The following is a 26332-nucleotide window of genomic DNA, read 5'->3' on the forward strand; positions in this document are numbered from 1 at the left end:
TGTTTTACTAAACATTAGATGTGGTTGTTGTTTATTTAGTCATGCATATTTAATGTTAAAGAGAGCTGCAATGAGGATACAGGTCACTCAATTAGACCTATTTCATTTAGCTCTGACTCGGTTATTTGTTATTTTATTGTAGTGGTGTGCGTTTATCTTCACACTGTTTCATTACTAACCCAGGTTTTAAGATTATAAGCAATGTTTTGTGTTTCTTCTGTTTTGTTAACGCTGTAACACTAATTTTCAACTTACCGATTTTACTCAAATGCTCGCCTATTACGAAAACATGCTTCTGAATGCATTTTCATATCACACATTGTTTTCATGTTTTAATTTTCAAGAATTATTTTTAATAATTAGGCTACCTGTGTTCATGTCTGACATGTCTTCTTCTGGAAAAAATAACAATGTTTTGTTTCTGCCGTTTCCTACTGTATTTAGCCATTTAACCACACAACAATCAGACACCAGAGGGCGCTGTTAGCCCAACACTCAGTGGCTCTGCCTGCCCTCGACACCTCCACTCCATCCAGTGAACTGGAGGTTGGAGCTGCCGCCGGCTGGTGTTCATTGTGCTGGTGGTGGTGCGCAGAATAGAAAACAGTCGGATGAGTAAAAATAGTCCCTCGCTCGTTCTGGAGTGATGTTTCAAAAGACTGCTGGGTCATAAGGACGGGGGAGATGTTGCAGAGGTAGAACATCTTCAGCTGTTTACGTTCAGGACAAGTAGAGGTGAGTGTCTCAGCCTCATGGCTGTATAATTTCATTTATATGACACAGGGAATAGAAAACGTGTGACAGATAATTCACTTCTCCTCAAATCTCTTGATTAAGTACAGATCATCCCAGTAAATCACAAACTGTGTTGTAATTGTTGTGTATCTGTGGTGTAGTTCATTAAAAGTTGTTGTATTAGTGTTGATTTTAACCTGGAACACAAAACCTCTGAGAAATGACAGACAAAAAAAGTCTGTTCAGAGGTTTTAAGAGGTCTCTGACACCTAGTGAATGTTTATTTGAAAATCCATCTACACTGGATGATACACAGTATAGTTAAGAGGAGATAATTTTGCGTCCCACTGAATAGTTTAAGTGTGTTGGACAACATCTGGTGACCACAGGAGCTGACTTGGCTCGAAGAGCTGGGGTAAATTGTTAGCACTTCAAGAGTCTCTCTGAATCTCTGTTGGATCAAAAGTTCATGTTGGGCTGAAGACGATAACTTGAATGTTTTCCACACCTCAGTACCACTCTTCCTCCTCCTCCTCCCTGTTAAATGAGCAATGAAGAAGATGATGAGGAAAGGTCTGCAGGTGTGTTTATTCCTACTGATGGTGGGAAGACTGCAGGGTGAGTATGGAAAAACTCAACTGGAGAACTCCCGTCACATCATATTGTAATGTTTTTTTAGTTGTTTTTTTTAAAGGTGCAATATGTAAGAATTTGCCGCCTGTCAGTTCAAAACAAATAGCGGGCAGCGCATCACCAGAGCAACTGCTAACTGCTGCTTACTGTAACTGCTGTTAGCTAGTTAGCTCAGTTAGCCGTGCAGTTAGCGATCAAGATCTGGGGCTTGTAGAACCGGGGGAATGTTGGTGTTTATACCGCTTGCACGGGAGCATTGGGCGGGAACATGGCTAGCTGGTTAGCATGCTGACTTCAGTAGATAACATCAGAATTGTAGTTTCTTTACATTCTGTTGATGATGTTTTGTCAATTTCTGAATGTTTTCACCCAAAATTCGTACATATTGAACCTGTAAATATTGGTTGTATGTTTCAGGCAGGGTAACAGCTCCGGAGCGTCTGGTAGCTCCAGTGGAGAAGCCCTTCAATCTGACCTGCAGTGTTTCGAGGGATCGAGGTGAGTCTCTGAGGCAGGTGCGCTGGCTGGATGTCCAGAACCAGACCCTGCTGAGCTACCTGCCCGGCCAGAGAGACAGTGTGAGCGGACAGCAGCACGTGGAGCTCCTCTCCTCCCCGAAAGACACCTCGGCTATCACCATCCGCCGGGTGGGCTTCCGTGATGAAGGCTGCTACACCTGCATCTTTGACATGCATCCGTCCGGTTCGAAGCAGGGGCAGACATGCCTCACTGTCACCTGTGAGTAAGTCCATTAAGGACAGCAGCTTCGATTTTATAAGCAAAGACGACCAGTTTAGAAAAGATCTCTAACCCTGAGAGCCCATACCATCACTCTGGTGGGTGTAGTTCAGCTTCATGCAGGGCAGTGTACTGATACAGTTTAATACATAGTGATCTCTCATTTCCTGTCATCGTTTGACGATCATCTTCTGTTTAGATATAAGGAATTTAGTTGGTGCCTTTACCAGAGCAATTTAAAGTGAACATCAGTAGAATAAGCTTTGCTTCGTGGATCTCCACTGCCAAAATTGACTAATAGTAAGGAGCCATTGTTCATACCATGTCCTGAATGACATGCTGGTATGTGACAGAGTTAGAAATACAGTGATAAAGCAAGAACAACACAGCTGTGGGTCTCTGACATGTGTTCAACTCTGACAGGAGAGATTTAGATGAAAAATTATTTTTTTATCCAGGAAGTGACTCTGCTATTGTGCCACAAGTCATGAACCAGATGGGAGAAGCCGTCACTTGAGCAGAATGTCAGCAGAATATAAAGAAATGAAAAAACACCCATTATTCTGATTTGCAAGTGTTCACTGTGGCCTTGTAGCCGCGCCAGATAAATATGAATTAGCTTCTTAAAACTGGATAGAAACCCACTGTGTACCTAAATTAGCTCAATCATTTGTATTACAGTTAAAGGAGAATTCTGGTATTTTGAAACCAGGGCCCTATGTTTACATATTTTGGTGTGAAGGGAACTAATAGGCAGTCCCTTTGGGAAATTGTGATGTTGTGATTACCTAAATTGCAAAATTGTTCCGGCCCACACCAGTCACATTCATCCAGCCCACATACTGCGTGGGCTGGATGAGGGTATCTAGTACAATTAAGCTAACTGGGAAGGTCATGCAGAATTCACAGGGACTGCAAATTGCAAAACATTGCAACTTCCTGGAGGGACTGAATATGTGCAAAAAGTTTTGAATTTGGTCTAGAAGATCGCCTTTACACCCATACCAGTCTGTGTCGCATAACATAATCCTCAAGGTCAACTTCGACCTTCAAAGTACCTCCACTAAAAGCTCATTTAGAAATATCCCTCCGGAGATAAAGTAGACCTTTTTGTTAAACCAGAAACAGCTGCGCAAAATCCACCAGACTACACTCACAAAAACAGTAATTTTATTATTAAAAAACACACTACTCAATACAAACTCGACAGAAACAAAATTAAGCTCACCAAAACTGTTTTCTTTCACTGTTACAGCAATCGCCAGCTCTGGTCTGGTTGAAATAAACCCTTAAATCACCGTGTTGAAGTGGAAATATCAGGGGATTAGTAGAGAGGTCATATATCAGAGAAGCAGCTGGGAAAAACAGCAGGTAGAGCCAGAATATTTTCACTTTTAACACACACCAAAATATGTACACTAATGACAAAATAAAAAAAAATACCAGATCTGCCTTCTAATATTGGATTTTATTTTCTGCCAGCTGTGGTTCATTTGCAGCCATTTAACTGAGAGCTTGTTGACACCTCTCTAGTTATTCTCACAAAGTGGGAGGTATCATCGGTATCAGGAATTCCTGACATGTCAGACTGGGAATTACAAGTGAGAGACTGACAGTTTTTCCCACTCCGCTGCTCTGTGGTGAATATGGCACAACAGATTTTGGATGCCTGCCCTTTGCACCCACCCATTAGGATTAAACAAAACCAACCCTCCAGTAGACTCCAGGGACAGCTACTCCTCCCTCCAACCTGAATATCAATCTGCTGCGGGGATTTACTGAAAATACTTGACTACAGACGTCCCTAACCTCTGAACACAAGTTGTTGAGGCTCAGCCAGTCATGTTAATAAAGAGCGGTGGAGCAGTGGGAGAAGGAGGGCTTATTCTTCTAACCAGAAACAGCTGCTGCAGATTCCAGTGACTGGTTTCTGTTTGGGTGCCTCATACTTCTGAATATTAGCATCGTCCTGTTTTTCACCCTCTGTCTCCCCTCCCCTCTTCCTTTTTCTTATCCTTTCTCCCTCATCCATCACTCTTTCACTGGATGGTGGGCTCTTTTATTCCTCCCAGCGCATGTCGCTGCCGACAGCAACAAGACAGCAGTGAGCGGCAAGAAGGCCTTCCTCTCCTGCTCCTACGGTTTGCCCGAAAAGGTGCAGCAGATCACATGGAGACACACGTCAGCGCAAGGAGACTCCACAGAGGTGGCCTCCTTTGCAAAGCGGAGCGACCCCATGATAGAGCCGCCGTACCAGGGGAGAGTGTGGCTGAGTGCCTCCCTGTCCGACAGTCAGCTCACCATCCAGCCCGTCGCCATCCAGGACGAGGGCTGCTACACCTGCCAGTACACCACACATGCTGAAGGGCAGAAGAGCTCCACGGTTTGCCTCGCCACTTATGGTAAAAATCTTTTTCCCACCCAGCCATTATTGATCAGTACTCTGTATTAGATTTCAGTATGGCACACACAAACAAAAAAGGGGGAGGAAAACTTGAGGTCCAGCTGTAGCATCATGAAATGAAGGAATAAAGGCCATGAGGCTGGATTAAAGGATAGATTTACCAGATTTAAAAGCTCAATTTCAATAAAATAATTAAATCTCGTGGCTCTACTAGGCTTTCCAAATTTTATTGGACCGAATTATGATAGTCAAATGAGTCTTTTGCGGTGATTATGACGCTCAAAAAATTGTATCCACCGTTTTACAGCTGCTTCTTTCACAATTTAACCTTAAAGGAAAAAGTCTTTTTGGGCCACTGCGCATCACGTGATGTTGCAATTACACGGTTTGGCCTGGTGCTCTTCCTGGGGGCTTGGTTTAATTCACCAAGCCTGTGTTTCAGGCACAAAGCTGCAGCTGATCACGCCACAAAGACTACAGCCGACAGCCAACTAGCTTGTACATTCTGCACCTGCGTGAGAGGTAATAACCCTCCGTACCACCAGGTGGCGTTAGTCTGTATTTGAGATTCAAGAAAGAGAAGGCACAGAATTGCGTATATACAAACCGTTGTTATGATAAAGAAGTGTTTCACTATCATTTCTCACCATCCTCGCTGAAAGAGCCACTGTTAATCAAGAATATATCTGAAAAAAAGTTGGCTCTGGTGCGCTCCGGCACCACGACACCCATGGTTATTTATCATGTGTTGGACAAGTGGAAGCGTGAAGTGTCAAGGAGATCACATGAGTTAAAAGCAGTCTTAATATGGGGGTCATGAATGTCTGTATCAAATTACACACCAGATTTCATGGCAATCCATCCAATTGACATATTTTACTGTGTTATTTTAAGTGTCGAACCAACAGACTGACCAACATTCCTGAGGGCACGCTGCGAAAACAGCTAAAAGTCTGGCAGATAAATGTATCTTTTTTGTTAACCGGCAGATGTTTTCTTTTTCTGAAAAATAGGTAGTGGTTGTTCTGATTCACGTTTTCACAAGGCTGTCGTTTTTGATTAGATATCCTACAGTAGATAAAGGAGCTGCAGAGACAGGCTCCTGTGGGGAAAATGAAGGGCTGAGATGCATGTGGATGAGGTCCGAAGAGATTCAACAAGGTGGACCAGGAATGTTGATCTTTTCTTTCTGATCGTAGCTGCTGAATGTTTTCATGATGCAGCAGGGCTGATTTGTTAACACACACACACACACACACAGAACAGTGTGTCCATGTGAAGAATGGAGCATTGGAAAGAAGGATGGAGGCAGGGAGCGAGGTCCTGATGCATGACTGTGTCAGTGTTTGCAGCAGACAGTGATTCCCTCTGTGCTTTGTCTCGCTCTCTCTTTGCTCATTTGCTTTCACACTTTTCTCCCGTTCCCTTTCTCTCACAGTAATCTCAACAAACAGATGTGCTTTTGTTTGAAATCGAACTGTACAGTACAGTAGGTGTTTCTGGTAGTGAGGCACTATTAGTATTAATGTGATTTATTCTTGCACACCCCCCTCCCCATCCTACTCTGGATGATGTGATGCCCCCTCCTTTACTCCCACTCTCACAGCCAACAAACAGTGTTAGCTAAAATGGACTTCTCTCAGAACACAATAGAAAAAAGATGTAACGAAGAATAAAAAGGCTGCCAGTGGGTTTGATTTGGCTGAGAAATTTCAATTACTTCAAGTGGTTATAATCTTTATTTTTAGTAATGTATCAAAGAACAATGTGACAGGGGAGCTACCCTCAGATTTACAATGCTTTATAACAAGTGTCAGCTGTCTAGTGGCGTGGCCCACAACATTTTTGGTTCACTCTCCCCGGTCTCATGGCATTGTTTCATTGTCTCATGGCAGCACCAAACAGCAGGAAGACAAGCTGGTGAACATAGTGGAGCATTTAGCTGCTAAAGAGACGGATACAATTTTTCCAGGAGTTGTTGAAGACCAAGTTAGTTAAAAGATAGTGAATGTTGGTCTGTAACTGCTGGATGTACCAATAAGCAAATGTTGGCAAACGAAAGCAGAAATAGACAACTTTGTTATGATATCATGAAAAAAAAGATTTTCTAAACGGTTATCATCTCACCATGTTATGCTAAATTCTTGTCATAACATTAGCTAGCTCGTATATGTTCCATGCATTCTGAGCGTACAGTATCGCACTCGCTTTACTCGCCTAAAGTGAGCATCCATTAATGTTCCCATCAGTTGTTTATGGGACACTTATTATTGTAACACCGTACCAACAATGACAAGTATTTTGTTGGAAATTTTAGTATGCCTACATATTCAACAGTTACTTTGGTGGGACTTGTTTAATACACATTTTTGTTTCCTTCCTTTTTTTTTGTATTTTATAGATTTAGTATTCAGAATGTCATTTTCTTCTTCAAGTGTTTTTGTCTGTTGCAGGTAGCAGTCCCCCCTCCCTCCTCTCTACGTCACCACACTTGCACAACTTCTTTTTTTCGAGGCAGCTCTCTTTGCCTGTTTCTAATCTTCAAGCGTGTCTCATGATTTGGCCTTATTGGTAGTATAAACCGTCACCAGGAGTGCTGGGATTGGTAGCGTTCCCTGTTCCACCATTGCCAGTGTAGGTACCAGAACAGGAGGGTCCTGCTCTCTGCGTGTTTACCGAGCAGATGGGACCACCCCTTTATAAAGTTCTCTGTCCTGTCCGGATAAAGCGGGCATGAATACCAGAAAATGTCTTTTCTCTTTTGCTGGATGAGCAGGGGAGGTTTGCTGACCAAATACTCTGTAACAGTGGAATTCAATTTAAAATAAGAGCCCAGATTTCACACTAGTTTTGAGCTAATTTACAGGGAATTATGGTTTGGATGGTTAGGAGAATTTTTCCTGTTGCGGTTTGACCCACCCTGAAATCTGATCCAGACTGATAGTGGGTGAAGTTCTCCACCTAGAACTCTGAGAAGACACTCTGAGGGCCAAATATCTGTGGCTAAACGTGTCCTTGCCAACAACAATGTTCTCGATTCCAGTGTATCACATTCCTCAGTCAGCACCAAGAATGGAGAATTGAAAACAGCCAAAGATTTACTTATGGATCTTAAGTTGGCAGGAATTCACATACCTTAGCTGATCCAGAGGCTTCAAGGTTTTTCACAGGTAAATACAGAATAAACTACACTCTGGATTTTTGCCAGTTTTTGGATTAAAATAATACACCTCATATGCCTGTCATCCCACAGTGTTCTCACTTAGTGTTTGATCATCATGTGAGAACATTTCCAGAAAGTTTCGCCCATTCTGGCCGAACAAAGGAAGTTGATGGAATGAATTAATACCTCAGTGCATTTCAGTGAAACTGTTATATCTGCCAAATGTATAAATCTCAGGACGAGTTTCTTTGTGAGTAAATGTCTTCCAGTGTTTTGTGATACTCATTCCAGCCGTTTCTGTTTATTTGTCCCAGTGCTGCCCAAACCTCAGGTGAGCTACAAGACTACCTCTCCAGGTGTGATCGAAGCCAACTGCACGTCAGTGTCACGCCCCCCTGCAGAGATAGTGTGGAACGTGGAGAGGGATAACCGCACCATGGGTCCCCCTGTGACGACACAGCTCCCGCAGGGAGACGGGACCACCCTAGTCATCAGTACACTGACTGTCCAATCAGGGCTGCTGAAAGACGTGTCCGTCAAATGCTTGGTGCACCACAAAGGGCTTGAGTCACCGATTGCTGTATCCATGAACACTAAAAGTGAGTTTGTGTCTGCAAACTCCTCTTTATTCGAAGTTTTTGATAGCATTGTGTCTTTTTTTCCAGCATACACCAAAAATAGTTTATATCATCATTACCTAAAAGGTAACAGGAGACAGTGTGTGTTGACGGGTCTTTGGGAGTTCTACTGCATGTGTGAAAAAAGTAGTATAAAGCCTTTTGTGGCTCCAGAGGAAGCTGCATGTAATCTGATAATCTGATGAAATGCCTCCAGTGATGTCACTCAGTGGCTAAATTGCATGGTGGGTAAGGCACAGTTTTTAAGAGCAGTCCACTGGTCTAACATTGTGCTCCTGTTGGACTCATTATAGACAGTTTAAAAAGAAATGATCAGATTCAGCAGAACCAGATAGTCTGCTTCCTTTTCAAACATGGCGCCTTCATTACCCACAATGCAACTTAGCCACTTAGTGGCATCACTGGAGGCAATTTATCAGATTACATGCAGCTTCCTCTGGAGGCACAAAAGGCTTTATACTACTTTTGTTTAACATATGCAGTAATACACCCCAAGACCTGTAAACACACTTTAATGGGTACAATTGGTTGAGTTACCCTTTAAGTAATGATGATATAAAGTACTTTCGCAGTATTCTGGTAAAAATAAAGACACAATACTACCCTTAAAGATGTGTTTTGTAAAAGAAGACTACTAGCACGCCAGGCTAAAACTAAGAATGCTAAACAAAGCCAACAGAGGTTGGTTGAGACAAAACTTTGACGGGTGCTTGATCAAAAATCAAACTGACAACAAAAGACAGAGAAAGTTCTGAACATTGTACTGATAACTCTCAGTAAATTGAATTTAACAGCAACGATTCAATTTAAGGTCCACACACACACATCAAACAAACATCAGTGTAATATATTAGATTATACTGAATCTTTGTCATGTGTGAGGTTCAGTCTGTTTTGGCATGTTCAGTCTGTGAGTGATGTTTGTGTCTGTATTGATTGTTCAGCTTTTTTGCTCACTTTACATTTATGGGGAGCTGTCAGGACAGTGTGTGCTCATCTTTTTTCAGATTTTTCCCGTCAGACTATAAAGGAAAGCCAAAATCACTTGTTCTCAAATGTACCATTTGCCCTATACAACAATTTCTAAAATAAAACAAAAACCTGTATTCGTTTTAATGCAGCTATTGATGGGCAGTATGTAAACGTGCTCATATGTGCCATGTGTGCGGCTTTAGTTTGCCGGTAACCTGTAGTTAACCTTGGTTTCATGGCTCAGGACTGTACACATTAGGTAAACCAGATAGTAACACTATAGTTAATCTCAAATTTAATAAGTGAGGGTCCATAAAAGAGACGCAGTGTCCAGACAAGCGCAGGCTGTTCAGCACACAGACACAAATACCAACAGAAAATTTTACCCTAATAACATTTAACCACTGAAAGGGCAGGATTTACACACTGTAACTGATTATTAATTTTTGTGTGTGTCTGTCTTTCTCTCTCATAGTTGGGACGGCTCTCACCATCCTGATCTCAGTCACTACAGTGGCAGCCCTGTTGGTCATGTCCCTCTGCTTCTGCCTTTGGAAGTGTTTCCTGCGCAAAGAAGGTGAGTGCGGCACAGCGCTTGGTTATTTTCATGTTTGGAAATGCCAAAGTTTATATCAACAACTAAGGGAAATAAATGAGTTGGTAGGCATCATACTACTATACACCTGACACACCCTTGGGGCCGTTTAGATACCGATGTATGGAAGCATATTGGGGACAAAATTCTTCTCAATTCCTTAAATGTGGGGAATTTATGTTGATACGACCCTGAAACAAGAGTTAGATGTTTTTTATTGTTGGTCTCCACCCACACCTCCGTCACCTACATTCATACAAGAAGAAAGAGCACGAGGGAGAAATTAATAAACTGGATAAATTATACCTCAAACATATTTTTTTCCAAAATGTAAACCAAGAGATTGCCAACTGATATCCAAAGAAACCTGCTGCTATTATTTTACTAGCTATCCACCTTATAGGACGCTAATCATCTTTCTTAGAGTGACTGGTATGGTGTATCAATCATTCAGGAGGATCTTAGTTAACAACTTTATTGTGTAAATACTACTTACACTATTATTATTGCTTAGCCCACTTAGCTAATGCTGCTAAAGCCTAGAAAGTTAATTTGATCAAAGATCAAAGATACTTTGTTGCTAGTTCCGCCGAGCGTCGAAAGCGTTATCCATAATCGTTTCCCCCCGTTACTTTCACAGTGACTTTCCATGGAAACCGCCTACAAGCTAATGGCGATGGGATACATTTTGGTAAAAAGGAAAAAGCCTCAATAAATAAGTGATGTCATGTTTATGCCATCAACATATGAGAAAAGACAGCCAGCTTCATTTTTTGCTACCTGCACTCCATCTGCACTTTAATCGCACACCTCATCAGTGTTCTCTGTCTGTGCATGAAGGATGACAACCATGGATCTGTACAGTAGTGCTATATGATTGTATTGTACAGCATGAGGAACTATCTGTCTGTCTTCTATCTTAAGATGCATTAAGTATTGACCTATACATTATAATTCTGATCTGATCTGAGCATAAAAACTGGAACGAAATAGATTATTTCGTTCCAGTTTTTATGCTCAGCTCCAATGAGAATCAGCTAGACACAGAGCATTTACAGTAACACTGCCCAAGAGGGTCCAACTACAAACCTTACATCTATGGACCAATCTATAGGTCAGTGCTAAGTGCAAGTCGTGTTAAAATGCGAATGTTAGTTATAAACATAAATGAAGACAGTTGATAAGGTTATATCTACCCAGTATTACTTGAACATTTTCTTTCAGCTGATTAATCTTCCAGATGAGACCAGAAGCTGAAAAGAAGAGGAAGGATTGTTTCCCAGCAGCAGCATCGTGTCACAAAGGGAAGATGTTCTGACACACCTCCACAGGATGTCAAATACAATCCCATCTACGAGCACCAACTGTACAACGACATTCATCTCTGCTCTTCTTGCCTCTGCACCTGACTCTTATATAATCTCCAGGCTGTCCTCACATGAAGTCAATGAGGAAATGTTGAGTGAATCTTTTTTTTCCTCTCTCTCTGGTTCTGTAATTGATTTGAGTTGATGGCCACACATTCCTCAACACAGCAGAGTCAGTGTATGTTTGCTGTAACAGCATATTGCCAACTTCTCTCTGTTTGTCCCCTATTGATCATTAAAGGATAAGTCTGGCGATATTTTATTTTTTATCATCCAACAAATCCAATAAAAAGACTAAAAAACCTGTTGTCTGTGTGGCCAAAGCTTGATATAGCGTATTGCTTTGAGACACAGAGCTCTGTTGTAGTCCAAAAACTATTTAAAACACATTAATCATTGATTAAGTTTATACGTCGCCACCAAATGTGTATTCATCCGCGGCCAAAAGCAGTCCCCAACAAATTCACAATTTACTCCTGTTCTGGTAACATTTTCTAAAACCTACAGTGCCCAGCTGTTTGAGGAAACTATTTTGCCTTTTTTAATGCTGAAAGTCTAAGTTTGAATATAAAATATGGCCAGCCTTATCCTTTAGATAACACAGCTAATTGGCCCTATTAGCCCACCATTAAGGTTTTACGTCTTGTACCTCAGTCAAAGCCGTCCATCACTTCTGTGTGTTTTTAAAACTGGGTGGGGTCGGGGACATTCTTCATGAGTTCAACTAAGAGGGCTGAATACTTTGTTGTCTTTAAAGCCTACTGCAAACTTTTCTACATGTTTCAAAGTTTGTTTGAGTGTGTTGTGAGAGAATATGTGTGTGTGTGTGTGTGTGTGTGTGTGTGTGTGTGTGTGTGTGTGTGTGTGTGTGTGTGTGTGTGTGTGTGTGTGTTGTTAGAGGTTAGATTCCACGGTCAGATAGCTTAAAATAATTCCCTGAGGAAGCAACGCTGAAACCTTTTTGGTGCCCCTAAGAGGAATGCGTGTCTTGTGGCTTGTCTACATGATAGAGTCAGTCGCGTACATGTGTGTGAGGATGTGAGTGTACAGGTCTGACTGTGATGGGAGCAGCTTAGTGGCTTGATAATGGTTAAAGAGCCAGAAGAGCCACTGTGCTGCTTTCAGACTTTTTGAAGAAAACAAACTAAAAGAATTTGTATGTTGCTCTGGATTTGTGGCACCTGAATGCCCAGAATTAAATTGTTATGGGACTTTTGGGATATATTGTGTTTGCATGTGTACAGGGGCATTTAAGAAAAAGCTTTATGCTGAAATAATCTTCTATATCAAAGCATATGATATGAATCTGTAAGTTATCAACAGAATGACATGCAGGTTATCAGACTTCAAGCCTAGTATTTTAATCGGGCACATCACATTCCTCACTATTAATAAGGGTTCTCTGTCTGCATGTTTTAATTATATGCATACAGCACTCATGAGCTCAGACATTAGAACAACTCTGAAATGTGTTTTCAGAAAAAAAAAGTTTAAATATATGGAAATGTAGCTTAGTATCAGCCCTGAACAAGGAGAAGAAATGTGTTGATGTAATAAATGCAACAAACAGATTAATAAAAATATTAAAAATGACAAGTCTCTGAATCATTATTAATGTTTTAACTTTCATCTTTTGGAGCTCAGCTTTGTACTCCTCAGAAAAACATCAAATTCCTTTGCCAAACCTGGCTCCCAGATGCTCATATTTTGGGTCCTTTTTCATCCCAAGCCAGACGGGTTATGATGAACCTCGCAGAGCAAAAACACACACATGTTGTGCGCACACACAGAGCCGGCAGCGCAGGCCAATTCTGTTCAGATGTGTTCGTAAGCGCAGGGATAACAAAGTATTTATTACCTTGGTTAGATATATGTATGTGTATTTAACTCAGCACTTACTGTATATACACTCATATAATGTGTGAGTGTGTGTGTGTGATAACATCATATAATATTATTATAATAACATCGCATTACAGTCATACGTCTAAGATTGCTGACATTTGGATAACATGGTTGTCCTCATCATAAATGTGTGTGTAATAATCTTGTAAAAATCTGTATTGTACATTTTAAAGCAAAACCAAAAGCTTTTAGCACTGCTGCTCACTGTGTTAGAAGGTTTTAAAGGATATATTCAGCCAAAAATAAGAATTCAGTCATTATCTACTCACCCCCATGCAGATGGAAAGTTGAGTGACGTTTTGTCGTCCACATTTCTGGAGCCTCACAGCAAAACAGCGTTGCAGCATTCTCCTTAACAACTGAAGTAGCTGGGGACTTGTTTTAAAACAACAGTAACAACCAAAAAACTATAAAATGGCTCCATAATACTCGTCTAGCGGAACCCAAATCTCCAGAAGACCTGAAATCCCAAAATGATTTGAAAAGATAAAATGCACACTAAGGCTTTTAGCAGCTACAGGGAAGATTTTGGCTTTAGGTGTAAATAACGTCTTTTCAAATCTATCTGGCTTTGGCTTCCGAAGTCTCCATCTACGTCAGTTGTTTAGGAGACTGCTGCAAAGCTGTTTTGCTGTGATGCTTAAAATTATTGATTCACAATCATAATAATGTTTTAAGGAAAAGAGATATTTTTTAAATCATTTAAAAAAAATGTGTCTACATAGAAATGTTATCAATATGACCTTTAACCTTAACTTTCTATTGGCATGTGGATCAATAATGAATGAATTTTCATTTTCGGCTGAACTTTCACTGTGTCACTGACCTGACTGTATCTTTTCCAAGTCTGTTTGTATGTGTTGTGAGAGCGTGTGTGTGTGTTAGAGGTTAAATTCCAGAGTCAGAGTTTAGGATCTAGTCCCTGAAGATTCAGCACTGAAACCTTTTCGCTCCCCTGAAAGGTATGCATGTGTTATTGCTTGTGTCTGCTTTTCATAGTCAAGCGAGTTCATGTGAGGAAAGAGAGTGCGGGTGTTCAGGTCGGCTGCAGTGAGGTGTTCAGACGGGGTGGATTGATTAATGTTACTGTTACTTAAGGCTGAAGGTTAAACATACAGAAGAATAACTCAAAACACTATAAAGTGTCCTCGAACAAAACAATAAAATCCTAAAAAAATCATTTGTATGTTGCTCTGGATCAAAGTGGAACTGCAGGCCTAACATTTAATGTTAAATCTGTAGTGCAATTTATCCATCTAGATTGTTTTGGTGTGAGTTGCTGAGTTCTGGCGATATCCCACGTAGAGATATCTGCCTTCTCTCACCTATAATGGAACTACACGGAATTTGTTGTGATGCTCAAAGCGCAACAAAAATAGATTTGAAAAACTCAACAGCAATGTCTTTTTCCAGAAATCATGACTTGGTTACTCAAGATTATCTTGTTGTGGGCAGTTTCATTTAGGTACTATTTTCTCTCTTCTGAGGCACTCACACCAACCACATCACTGCAGAGACAGAAGTGTGAAGCTTCCTCACACTCAGGACAACCTACGGTGATACAATCGGGGGGTGAAAGAAAGACAGAAAGAAAGAAAGAAAAAGAGAAAGAATGATAAACTGCTCACAACAAGGTCTGTGAATCTGTATATCATTTGTTCTTTATTCAACTGAGAATCCACAATCAGAAAATGAATAAATGACTTGTTTAGTCGAGTGAGTATTAAGTGAGTATCTTGGTCATGACTTCAAGTAAGAGACATTGCTGTTGAGTTTTTCAAATGTAATTTTTTATTTTTGTTTCGTGCTTTTGGGGCCGAGTGTCATCTAGTTCTGTTATATTAGAGAGAGGGCAGACATCTCTTTGGCCAGTATCTCCAAAAGTGAGCAACTCACACCCAAATAACCAACGTAAAATTTACTTCAATGTGCTTGGTTTTTAAAATTCCAACTTATGGTCAAAGAGACCCTCCAGATTCTTTTGTTTGAATTACACACATGTCCTCATCATACACTAAAAACCCCACTGATCCACTTCTGTTTAAAAATCCTACAGATACAACAACCGTATTTTTCTGGGAGATTTTGGAGTAGGACCACAAGCATTCTTCACTCCTCTACAACTTGTCAGATGACTTTGAAGTCCACACACTGTCTGAGTGACCTCAGGCTCGATCTAATCAGGCCTGCGTCAAATGCTGCCTTCGCACAAGCCTCCACGCTCTCTGTCTCTCCGCCGTCTAAACCACGGCTTTGTCCACCAGAGCAAAAAAAACAATTACTGATGTGTGTGTGTGTGTGTGTGTGTGTGTGTGTGTGTGTGTGTGTGTGTGTGTGTGTGTGTGTGTGTGTGTGAAAGCGAGAGAGAGAGGGAGAGAGAGAGAGAGAGAGAGAGAGAGAGAGAGAGAGAGAGAGAGACTATAAGAGCAGAAGTTGTGAGTGGGCTGTAACTACCAGATGCCGCTTGTCGAGATGAAAAATTTCCACTCAGAGACAGAAAAGTTCACCGACTCATTTCACATGATGTTCAGGACTCACATAAAGCATGTATGCTACTTTTAAACTTTTCACCTCCCTCTCCTCGGTGAGCATGCAGTAAGAAATGTGACAGCAGGGTCACATTATTCAGGAGCATTTCTTGACATTTTTCCACATGCCATTTTTCAGTGAAAGGAACTTTTGTGAGCATCTATAAATGGATTAAAGCGTCAGGATTTGCAGGATTTGCTCCGCTGGATGTCATCCAAACAAAACTGAATTATCAGCATGTTTGTCAATAGGTCACGCTCTGTGTATTCAGCATGATGAGCAGTGATGGGTGATTTGTTATCTTAGGGGTTGGATGAGGTGAACAGGTCCATATGGGAACATTTCTGATTCTGTTCTCAACTCTGAGTGAGATTTTTCCTCCAGATTGAAAATCAAACAAATCAGTCTGAGGTCTACAGTGTTTATGAAGATATGTTGTGGTATTTCTGGTTTGGCGGCCAGATTGTTACCTAATCAGTTCAAAACGGAAATTTATGGCCTTGTTTTGCAGTAATCCTCACAAATATCAGCAATGTTTCACCATTAATAATGATAAATCATGGAAGAATACAACTTTAGATTTCTATGTTTATGTTTACATTTTATCTCAATATTGAAGCAATCATGGGTATTGGACCATTAGACCGATTAGCACATATTAAACATGTCTTTGATTTCTGAATATTGATTGTACATTTGCTGATGGTTTCATGGAGCACAGTCTCCTTGACAGCAATGATTAGATATAGTCATCTACAGTATGTGGTTCCCACAACACATCATACTTAAACGACTGAAAAAGTCAATTGTCAGCAACTCCCATACAATGTATATCACCGCTACGAAAACAACATGGCACACAGTTGCAGTTAAGGCAAGAAAACAATTTGTTTAGGTCCAGGCACTTAAACTACTTGGTTAGGTTAAGGAAAACATTTGGGTTAAAATCACTACGTTACTTCTGAGACTTCCCCTACAAACGTATCTACGTTACCTAAGTTACTTACGTTTCATTATGCACATCACATTACTAACTAAGTTAATAAGTTGAATGACTCACAGTTATCATCTGCTTTCCCACTGTATACTACAGCAACAACAGTCCTGTGCATCCATCCCCGACCCTCCCTTTATGGACTTTTCACTCTTTATATCACAACACTTCACTTCCTCAAGACAACAAACATAAATATGGGTCATAAAAAGTTGCTTTCATTTTTGAGCTGTTTGGCCGTTTCTCTAATGAGGACAGGCTTGGATCGCAACATAACGGTCGGGATAAATCTGATGGGCCATAAGATGATGTATGAAAATAAACGTATGTAACATTTATGTAAATTTATGTTTAAAAAAAAAGTGTGTAACTTTTTTGTAAATATTGCTTTCATCTCCTCTTTTTGACTCTTAAAAATTCCTTCCGATTGATTAACCTGAGAGGAAAACTTGTTAGTCCAACTGCTTACAACTCGTGTCTGACCGCCAAACATCTTTCTTGTATATTATTTATCTTGCTGAACGTGCGACCACCATCATTATAAGACCACTTCCTGAAGTACTACAGCATCTCAGTATCCGAAACCAACTGTGTTTGGAAGGGGGGGGGGGGGTGGTGGGGGTGGTGGGGGTGGGGGGGGGGGGGGTGGTGGTGTTGTTGTTGTTGATGACAGTAAACATTTGATACTTTTTAACTTCCTGTATATTGACACTATGTATACACCCACACTTATGTGGACTGTTGATAGGCCAGGTGCTATGTTTCCATGAGTGGCTGTGAAAAACACAGAGGTCTGTACGTGTGACAGAAAAATGTGCAGATGAAATGTCGGACATGTCAGTATGTTTGCTCATAATGTTATCTCAGTCTCTTCCTCAGAGAATAAAAAATATTTCTATAAAGAATAAAATAGTGATCCTCTCTGAAGAAATGCAACAGTAAACATTACGGACACAATTATATTGCAATGCCGAATTTATTTTTATTTCACATATAGATATGGAAACAAACAGGAGAACCTTAAATCCATTCTGAACCTTACTGGCAGCCAGTGGAGAGGCCAGAATAGGGGTGAAATGTTCTCTCTTCCAGGTATCTCTCAGGAGCCTGGCTTTGGCGTTGTGGACAAGTTGAAGACGAGACAGGGAAGACTGACTGATCCCATTACACAAGGAGTCCAAGCAAAGTTTCAACAGTCCAAGCAAGACACAACATTACCAGCTATCATTTGCAAATGCTCCATTGTCACTTGGCAAGATCTAGAAATGTCATCACATTGTTATTTTTAAGTTTCTGACCTTAAGGAATCAGGATAGTTAACAGTGTTAGAGCGCCAAACAGCAGAGCTACGCCAAGACAGATGAAGAAGTAGGGCAGCCAGGACAGATCCTCATCACCAGCAACACTTGGTGGCTCATCTACAAAAGCAGAAGGACAGTTTAAGCAATAGTCCTCCATCCATTACAAGTTAACAATATAATTGAACATATATAGGTTCTTACCTGTTGTATCGATTGACGTTTTAACCCCCTGGTAGAAGTCTGTAGATTGATGGAAAGAATACAGAATGAACACTTGAAGTCATCTTAAATGAACATTTTGGCACTGATGGATAAAAAACTGCCTACCTGACACTGAGATGTTGATGACGTGACTGATCACTTCATATTTGTATCCTTTCAAAGAACATACGTACAGGCCGTCGTCATGAATGGAAATCCGTTTGAAAGTCAAAAATGAGATCAGGTCATCTTTAACGTGTTTGTCATTCTGTTGTACATTTTCTGTACCATTAATCCGTTCACATATGTTTGTGTCACTCAGTTTACACCAGGTGACATTGAGTGATTCCCCGCAGTCGTTGACAGGACACCTGACTGTCACACGTTGTTGTGGGGCTGCTGTCCATGTCGTGCCTCTCCGGACCAGCAGCCCAACTTCACATGAAGGAGACACGTCTAAAATGATAATTAAAAAAATCAAGAACACTTAAGTTAATTCTAACAATTGTTTGTTTTTGGTCAACCTGTCAATGCAAGAAGTCTTGTTATGTTGTCTAAATATATTAAAACTATCTTTCTTTATTTCTATTTGTAATGTACTATAGGTACCCAATACTTGTTTTAATGATACCCCATTAATACTTAATAAGAACTCTGTAATTTAGTATACAGTAGCTAGTAAGATGTAAACATGTCATTATGTCTACCTTTTGTTTTCTTTTTGATGGTTTACTATGTTTGTTATTTTATAGTTTTCTTTTTAACCTTTTACATTCCAGCCCACAGATTACAGCGTAAATACTTAATACATACCAATAATATTCTTACTGACCACTTATAATGGGAAATGTACAAGAAGGTAAGAGAGTTGCAATCTGTACCATGTAAGTACTCTTTTAATTACCCAGTAGGCCAACATGTTAAATAAATCTTGTACATACTGAGGACCAGCGAGCTAAAAGAAGTTCTGACAGTAAAACGACATGAAGAAGCCCTCTTTGCCTGGTCACAAACTGTAATAATATGTACGGTAATATAATAATTTCAAAATAAATTTCCCCCTGGTTACCTAGTAATGCTAATTATTAAATGAATACATGGTGATTAAAATAAACTACTTATTCACATATAATATATTTGTTTTAAACTCTTAGCTTCTACATATACCTCACTTCTCCCGCACTGTCTCAGTGCTGAAACGTAGTGTGAAGATAGGTCTGTCTGTGTGAGACTAATGCCTCAAATACCGTACTCTAAATAATTACAGTGCAATTTACAGGCTGTAATCTAAAGCTTTACTTTTTCCCCTTAAGTTAATGACTTTACTCTATTCAAAATGTTCCCTCACGCTCACTTGAAAGTCATATAAGATAAGTGAGTGTTGCATCTTACCTTGACTTCCTCCATAGATGCAGACAAATGTGACACAGTAAAATACCAGCAGATAGGTACGTGGCAGTCTGTCCATTAGGCTTGACATCTTCATCACCGGAGACCGTACAGATCATTTGGAACTGCAGCTACTGCAGGGGCACATTTCACTTATGTTCACAGGTTAACCACTTCCTGACCTTCTACATACATCCGGAGACCATCCTGCACATCTGTGTGCGTCAATATGTCAACAACACATTGGACAATCGATACTTACCTTAACTTTTTTTTTGTAAATGTTGCTTTTATCGCCTTTTAGCATCCTTCAAATTGAACAATCTGAGAGGGAAAATCACTGTTTCATCCAACTGCTTACAACTTGTCTGTCACAGGTAGATATTGATTTCTATGAAGGGGTGAAAGGGCCAAAAAACCTGGGGACGACAACCCCATGGTCTACTGTGACATATCATTGTCTTTAATAAAATAGTTTTGGCCAATCATTTGTTCCTCTTGATCTTCTTCTCTCTTTATTCCTGTTAACTGTTTATGTTAGTTACAGCCAATCATTACTCCTCCTTCTTGTATGTTATTTATCTTGCTGAACCTGTGATTGCCATAATGACCAGACCACTTCCTGAAGTAAAACAGTATCTCAGTATGTAATACCAAGTGTGTTTCAGCAGTGGTGGGACATCTGCTCAACCACAAACGATGTTGATGACAGAAATCTTCCGATACCCCCTTACGGTAACTTCCTGCACATTCACAGTAAACCACACTGGAGCGGCTGACAGGCCAGGTACTGCGTTTCCGTTAACACAGAGGTCTGTATGTGGGATAGAAAATGAGTCAGTATGTTGGTTCCTAATGTCATAAGAGTCTCTTTCACAAAGAACAAATTATTTCTCTAAAGAATAAAGCAGTGATCTCCCCTGAAAGGAATGCAAAAATAAATATGAAGGACACCACATCTATATGCTTTAAAAGAACAAAATGTTTACACAGTAACACATCAGCCAAGGATTATATTGTAATGCTGCATTTACTTTTATTTTACAAGATATAGAGCCTTGCAAACAGTATTCTTCATATGAGACAGAAGAATCTACATTAAGTATCCAGTGTCTGTACTGTACATGGCAAATCTACTCACCCACTGGCTTTTTGAATACAAATCCCCAAAGTATTGGCCAATAAAATTGAATAAGTCAAGCAAAGCCCTCCAAGTTACCTAATGAAATAACTAGAGGGGGGGGGAGCATATATGAGAATAACAAGAAATGCAGTGCTGCTTCTGGCCTAGCCAGTTTTATTTAAGATTACAGTACTGTGTATCTGTATGACCACAGGCCTCCCCCGTTCCCCTCCTCGGCAGTGAGGTTGATCGCTTTCCCTCCGCCTGTTCCATGACACCACCACATACTTTTCCGCGCATGTTTTCATCTGCATGTGTCTGTGACAAATCAGAAATGTTCAGGAAACATTACCAACAGCATTTTCTGCCTTTTTGTTCTGTACAGTCGCAGTGTGCTGTTCTCCGACAGCTACCCCAGACTGCTGGTGCTTGATGACAGCGTACACTGCACGGTGTGGCACTTCCCCACAGCTTTCTGTGTTCCCCACAGCAGGCTGCTGGTTCCCACTGGTCATCAGGGGTGGTTGAGATGGTGGTCTCTCTGCAGGACTTGGAGGGTGGATGTCATTCCGAAAGGGGGTTTGCAGGAAAAGAGAGGAAGGAGAACTCTCCTTGGGGAGGTTGGGTATCGTATGATTGGACATCTCCTTTGAAACCAAAACACCAGGACAAGGTTACTAAAGCCAATCAAGTACTCTTGCTGGACACCTTTATGACTCTTGTACATCTAGGGTAAAGGAATAGTTCAACATTTTGGGAAATTAATTCTCCTGCCAAGAGTAAAATGAAGATTGATACCACTCTAATGTCTACAAGCTTAAATTTGAAATGATGCTAAAATCCAGCAGCTGCTTAGCTTAGTTTATCTCTAAGACTGGAAACAGAGGCTAACCTGGCTCTGTTCGAAGGTAACAAAATCACCTATCAGCACCTCCAAGGCTCACTAATTAACCTTTAAATACTCAGTCGTTTTCTGTCAAACATTCCTACAAACCTTGGGTCTATAGCGACCCAGCAGTTAACACAGATTAAAACATTGCCCATTTGAAATCAAATTGCTTGGAAACTTCTTACTTACAATAACAAGCACAAAAAATATTTATAAAGTTTTTTACAAAAAGTTTTTAGAGGTCAGGCAAACATTCTTTTATTCATTGACACTGGTGGCGTTTGAAAAAACACTGCGAAAGTGCCCTGTTGGATGCCCCTGTGGTACTGCAGCTAAAAGATGATGAAGTGCCCTCTAGGGCGGCCTTCTGATGCCTTTTCTGCATGCTGGTCCCTCACAGGCACATCATACAGTGGGTGCCCTTTTTATTTGTTTGGTCCCTGCCCCTAAAACATCCTGAGTCCGCCACTGTTCATTAACATATTTCACTGTAGCCTGTTATATCTCAGGTTTATACTGTTCTAACTTACACCTAGACTACTATAACCTATCATAGACTGGCAACTACCAATCAAGTTGCAAACAAAGTTAGCCACTTGATCGTGGACATTTCAAGGCATTTCACCAGCTGAAGCTTCTGTGTCTGGAGACCAAGACCAAGTACCTGAGATCTTCTGGCTTCCAAAGTTGGAAATTTGGCCAAGAAAAATGAGGTACTGGAGATAACTTGAAAAGGTTCCCACAACAGTCTTAACATCTCTCAGGAGGACTGTTTCAGAGCTAGCTTTGTTATTCAGTGAGCTAATAAAAATCACTATGCCTGTATTTCCTCATAGTAACAGTGAGACAGTGCCACCATGAAGCCAGACAGGAAAACACAACATTACCTGCTATTACTTGCATCACACCTCCTATCAACTTTTTTGAGAAACAGACTCGAAAAACAATACTTTTTTTAAAAATAGTTTTTGGGGTTGAGTGCTTAATTGAATGAAATTATTGAATTAAACAAGCTGTAATTAAGTTCCAGGCTGCTAAAGACCTGAGTTATGCCCTAATCCATACTTAAACAAACGTGTAAAAACTGGCTCTTAGCAAAACAGTGACTAAATTTGTTTCCCAAAATTTCAAAACATTTCTTTAACTTCACATTACCTGTCCGTTGTTGTGGTTGATAGTCAGTATTCCTGTGAAGAAGACATGAAACAAATGCTCCATTGTTAGATGGTAAGATCCAGAAATGTTATCACAGTAACTGACTGTGAATAAATGCTAAATCTCTTACGTTTCCTGCCATAAAAACTCAGGTGGGTAAACACTATCAGTGCAGTGACCAGAAGAGCTATGCCAACACAGATGTAGAAGTAGGGCAGCCAGGACAGATCCTCATCACCAGCAACACTCGGTGGCTCATCTACAAAAGCAGAGACAAGATCAGTAGTCCTAGTGTGTCCCCATTCAAATTCTACAATACAACAAAACTTCCACCACAAGATTGTACAACGATTCAACAAATATAGGTTCTTACCTGTTGTATCGATTGACGTTTTAACCCCCTGGTAGAAGTCTGTAGATTGATGGAAAGAATAAAGAATGAACACTTGAAGTCATCTAAATGAACATTTTGGCACTGATGGATAAAAAACTGCCTACCTGACACTGAGATGTTGATGGAGTGACTGATCACCTCATATTTGTATCCTTTCAAAGTACATACGTACAGGCCGTCGTCATGAATGGAAATCCGTTTGAAAGTCAAAAATGAGATCAGTTCATCTTTAACGTGTTTGTCATTCTGTTGTACATTTTCTGTATCATTAATCCGTTCACATATGTTTGTGTCACTCAGTTTACACCAGGTGACATTGAGTGATTCCCCGCAGTCGTTGACAGGACACCTGACTGTCACACGTTGTTGTGGGGCTGCTGTCCATGTCGTGCCTCTCCGGACCAGCAGCCCAACTTCACATGAAGGAGACACGTCTAAAAGAAAAAGAAGCTGTTCATCAATTGAAGAACTAATACAAGATAACAGGAAAGTGTCTCTCATTACTGTAGTAGATTAAATACATCTACAAAATATTTGTTTAAATGCAGGAAATCTAGCTTTTTCAAAATATATTAAGACTTTTTAAAAATTATGCAATTTGTTCAATTAAAGGTCCAATAAGTAAAGCAGTTGATTGTTGAGTCTCAATCCCAACTCTTCAAATATTGACACTTTAGGTTGATGGCTGGCCTGACCTCCCAACCCAAAGTGTTGGTGGTGGCCTCAGGAAGTTTGAGGTGCAGGGGCAAAAAAATAAAAAGGGCACAAGCTGTATGTGGTGGAGCACTAGCATGCAGAAAGTTTATAGTGAAATAGTTAGATTTTTTATCATGTGATTACAACTACTGCACCTCTGTAATAAAACACATCAGAAACTATGAACTATTGGAGTGGAAGAGCACCCAGAGGACACTTTATCATGTTTCATCTACCAAGAGGGCTCTTTTTGATGCGATCGCCCCCTCTGGACCCCCTCTGAGTCCACCAGTGAAAAGCGCCAGTATTCGATGAGTTGAGAATGAGACTCACAATTAACTATCTTACAAACTGGACCTAATATAATCCATCACTGCCACCCCATTTTCAGAATTTTTCCCGTCTTGTTTTATTGTGTATTTCATACAATTACACCCAATAGTATTTATATTAATATGGCATATATACTAAATAATTACACTGTGATAAAGGGCCCGTAATCTAAGGTGTTACTGTTTTCTCTTGTCGAATTTATCACTTAAATCTATTTAAAATGTTCCCTTATGCTTTTATTTTGGAGGATACATTGTAACTGAATGTATCTACATGTAGACAACGGCACTACCCACTAAGATCATGTCAATTTTTAAGTGTTTTATTTCTTATTACACAAATTATAGTGTAAATTAGGGCTGTCGCGGCATCACATTTTCACTGCACGATTATCTTATCCTACAGAATTCATCTTCCACTTTGGTTATTGTTTGTTTTGTCTCTTTTTTGGGAAATAAGTTACACTCAAAATACAAGTGTAAGGAGTTGGAGAGAGAGAAAGTCTGTAACCACATAACTGTAACTCTACAAAAGTGTACAAAAAGAGCAGTTACACTTAATTTTTCAGTTTTATGGTGGGTGTTTTATGTTTTACAGCGTTCAGGTTTGTAACCGCCACGAGTGAGACCAGAAAGACACGGACATAATTTAAGAGGCAATGTCTTATTTCCAAGTCGCTATCATACAAGAATTGTTAACACAATATCAATATCTAATTCTAAATATCATGGTTATCGTCAACATCGGTATATTGTGACATCCCTAGTATTGTACGTACAGTGTGCCAATCAACCTGTTTTAACCATTTTTCCTGTCCTGTAATTCTTTCTTTTCTTTTGTTTTACCTAACCTCTTGTCTTCTTCTTACTAAAAGACTCCCATCCATTCAAAATATCCCCTCCTGCTCTCTTGAAAGTCATTTAACAAAATAAAAGTGTTCAGCTCACCTTGACCTCCTCCATACACACAGACAAATGTGACACAGTAAAATATCAGCAGATAGGCGTGTGGCAGTTTGTCCATTAGGCTTGACATCTTCCTCACCTGAGACCTTACAGATCGACTGAAACTGGAGCTGCTGCAGGGGCACATTTCACTTGTGTTCACAAGTTAACCACTTCCTGACCTCCCACGAACAGCTGAAGACCACCTTTCACATGTGTGTATTTCAGTGTGTCATTAAATAACAGTTCACAATGTGCACACGTGTGAAAAGTGAATCTTGTGTGTTATCTTTGTAAATATAATTCTGTAATACAGCCTTACAGAAACACTTATTCACACAGATTCAGGTCATCCTCGATATTGAATCTGAGACACACAGTTCTAAAGGTTACTGAGTGCGTGTGTCACTTCAGGGGCCCGTAAGCAGCCCAGCAGGAAGTTGTGACATCCTGGCGTCAAAGTCAGACTACAGCCATGAGTGTACATCATTCCACTGAGTGATGAAATGGAAATTAAATCCATTTTAACAGAAAAAGTATTTCCACACAAGCCAGGTTAGAGACAAAAGCCTTTGCATACTTATGAACTGCTACCATTAGTCAGCAGCGAGCACCAGAGGCCACTTAAATGTTCTCATCATTTTTATGAAATAATAAGATGCTTGCTTGCTCCCCTTATCCAATCTGTCCAAATCTCTACAGCTGCTGCAGGGGAAGAAAAAAACAAAAGTCTGCCAGAGTGCAATCACAAGTTAGGTAGTTAGGGTTAGGGTTTTCTTCACAGGTGGAGAATGTGTATTCACACTACACATGTGGCACATTGATGTCATTCACGCAAGTGTTTTAATTTATTGTTTGCTTCAATGCAGCCAGTAGATGATGTAAGATGCCACTTCCTTTTCTACAGCCAACTGAGGGCATGTTCATGCTCAGTGGTCTATGAATCACCCAGACTGATCCAACAGCGCCCTCCAGTGTATGATGTTAGGCTACATATGAAAACATGGTTTGCGTTAATGAATATTCTGGACAATTTACTTACTTTACTTATTTCAAACATCAGATATTTGACAGCTGAACTTTAAGAAGACTCTTTTAGATGGATTTAACTGCTTTGTGCTTATGAAAGAAATATCTCTGAAGGATCATAGCATCCATACAGATCTGTCTGTACTCTTGACAAAGACAATTTGTAAACTAAAACTGGACTTTCCTCTGAACGTGAAAAAAGATC

General features: G+C 40.3%; 3 protein-coding genes across 3 annotated transcripts; 1 reads left to right on the forward strand and 2 right to left on the reverse strand.

The window, feature by feature from the left end:
• The first annotated feature begins 201 nt into the window (after nt 1-201).
• LOC141001869 (OX-2 membrane glycoprotein) lies at nt 202-11186 on the forward strand. The gene is made up of 7 exons (XM_073473011.1): nt 202-224; nt 1304-1353; nt 1786-2106; nt 4179-4508; nt 7988-8272; nt 9759-9860; nt 11103-11186. Exons 1-7 carry the CDS (start codon nt 202-204, stop codon nt 11108-11110), a joined length of 1119 nt encoding a protein of 372 aa, XP_073329112.1. The 3' UTR covers nt 11111-11186.
• A 6465-nt stretch (nt 11187-17651) lies between these two features.
• LOC141002511 (B- and T-lymphocyte attenuator-like) lies at nt 17652-19927 on the reverse strand. Its single transcript, XM_073473865.1, has 4 exons — nt 19568-19927; nt 18302-18631; nt 18176-18214; nt 17652-18091 (listed from the first exon to the last, which is right to left on the reverse strand). The coding sequence occupies exons 1-4, from the start codon at nt 19659-19661 to the stop codon at nt 17973-17975; spliced, it is 582 nt and encodes a 193-aa protein (XP_073329966.1). The 5' UTR covers nt 19662-19927; the 3' UTR covers nt 17652-17972.
• A 79-nt stretch (nt 19928-20006) lies between these two features.
• Nucleotides 20007-25213, reverse strand: LOC141002510 (uncharacterized). The gene is made up of 6 exons (XM_073473864.1): nt 25102-25213; nt 23230-23559; nt 23105-23143; nt 22862-22990; nt 22732-22763; nt 20007-21334 (listed from the first exon to the last, which is right to left on the reverse strand). The coding sequence occupies exons 1-6, from the start codon at nt 25187-25189 to the stop codon at nt 21026-21028; spliced, it is 927 nt and encodes a 308-aa protein (XP_073329965.1). The 5' UTR covers nt 25190-25213; the 3' UTR covers nt 20007-21025.
• Nucleotides 25214-26332: the final 1119 nt, after the last annotated feature.

This window comes from Pagrus major, chromosome 9 (genome assembly GCF_040436345.1).
Source record: "Pagrus major chromosome 9, Pma_NU_1.0".
NCBI classification, from domain to species: Eukaryota; Metazoa; Chordata; class Actinopteri; order Spariformes; family Sparidae; genus Pagrus; species Pagrus major.

Excerpts from the sequence above, each read along its gene's own strand:
- LOC141001869 (XM_073473011.1), top strand. The coding sequence starts at position 202 with ATGTTTTGTGTTTCTTCTGTTTT. Across the intron at positions 1,354-1,785 it reads GATGGTGGGAAGACTGCAGG|GCAGGGTAACAGCTCCGGAG; the intron begins GTGAGTATGGAA and ends TGTATGTTTCAG. Across the intron at positions 8,273-9,758 it reads TGTATCCATGAACACTAAAA|TTGGGACGGCTCTCACCATC; the intron begins GTGAGTTTGTGT and ends TCTCTCTCATAG.
- LOC141002511 (XM_073473865.1), bottom strand. The coding sequence starts at position 19,661 with ATGAAGATGTCAAGCCTAATGGACAGACTGCCACGTACCTATCTGCTG. Across the intron at positions 18,215-18,301 it reads CATCAACATCTCAGTGTCAG|ACTTCTACCAGGGGGTTAAA; the intron begins GTAGGCAGTTTT and ends ATCAATCTACAG. Across the intron at positions 18,092-18,175 it reads AACGTCAATCGATACAACAG|ATGAGCCACCAAGTGTTGCT; the intron begins GTAAGAACCTAT and ends CTGCTTTTGTAG.
- LOC141002510 (XM_073473864.1), bottom strand. The coding sequence starts at position 25,189 with ATGTCAAGCCTAATGGACAAACTGCCACACGCCTATCTGCTGATATTT. Across the intron at positions 23,560-25,101 it reads TGTGTATGGAGGAGGTCAAG|ACGTGTCTCCTTCATGTGAA; the intron begins GTGAGCTGAACA and ends TTTTTCTTTTAG. Across the intron at positions 21,335-22,731 it reads TCAACCACAACAACGGACAG|GAGATGTCCAATCATACGAT; the intron begins GTAATGTGAAGT and ends TTGGTTTCAAAG.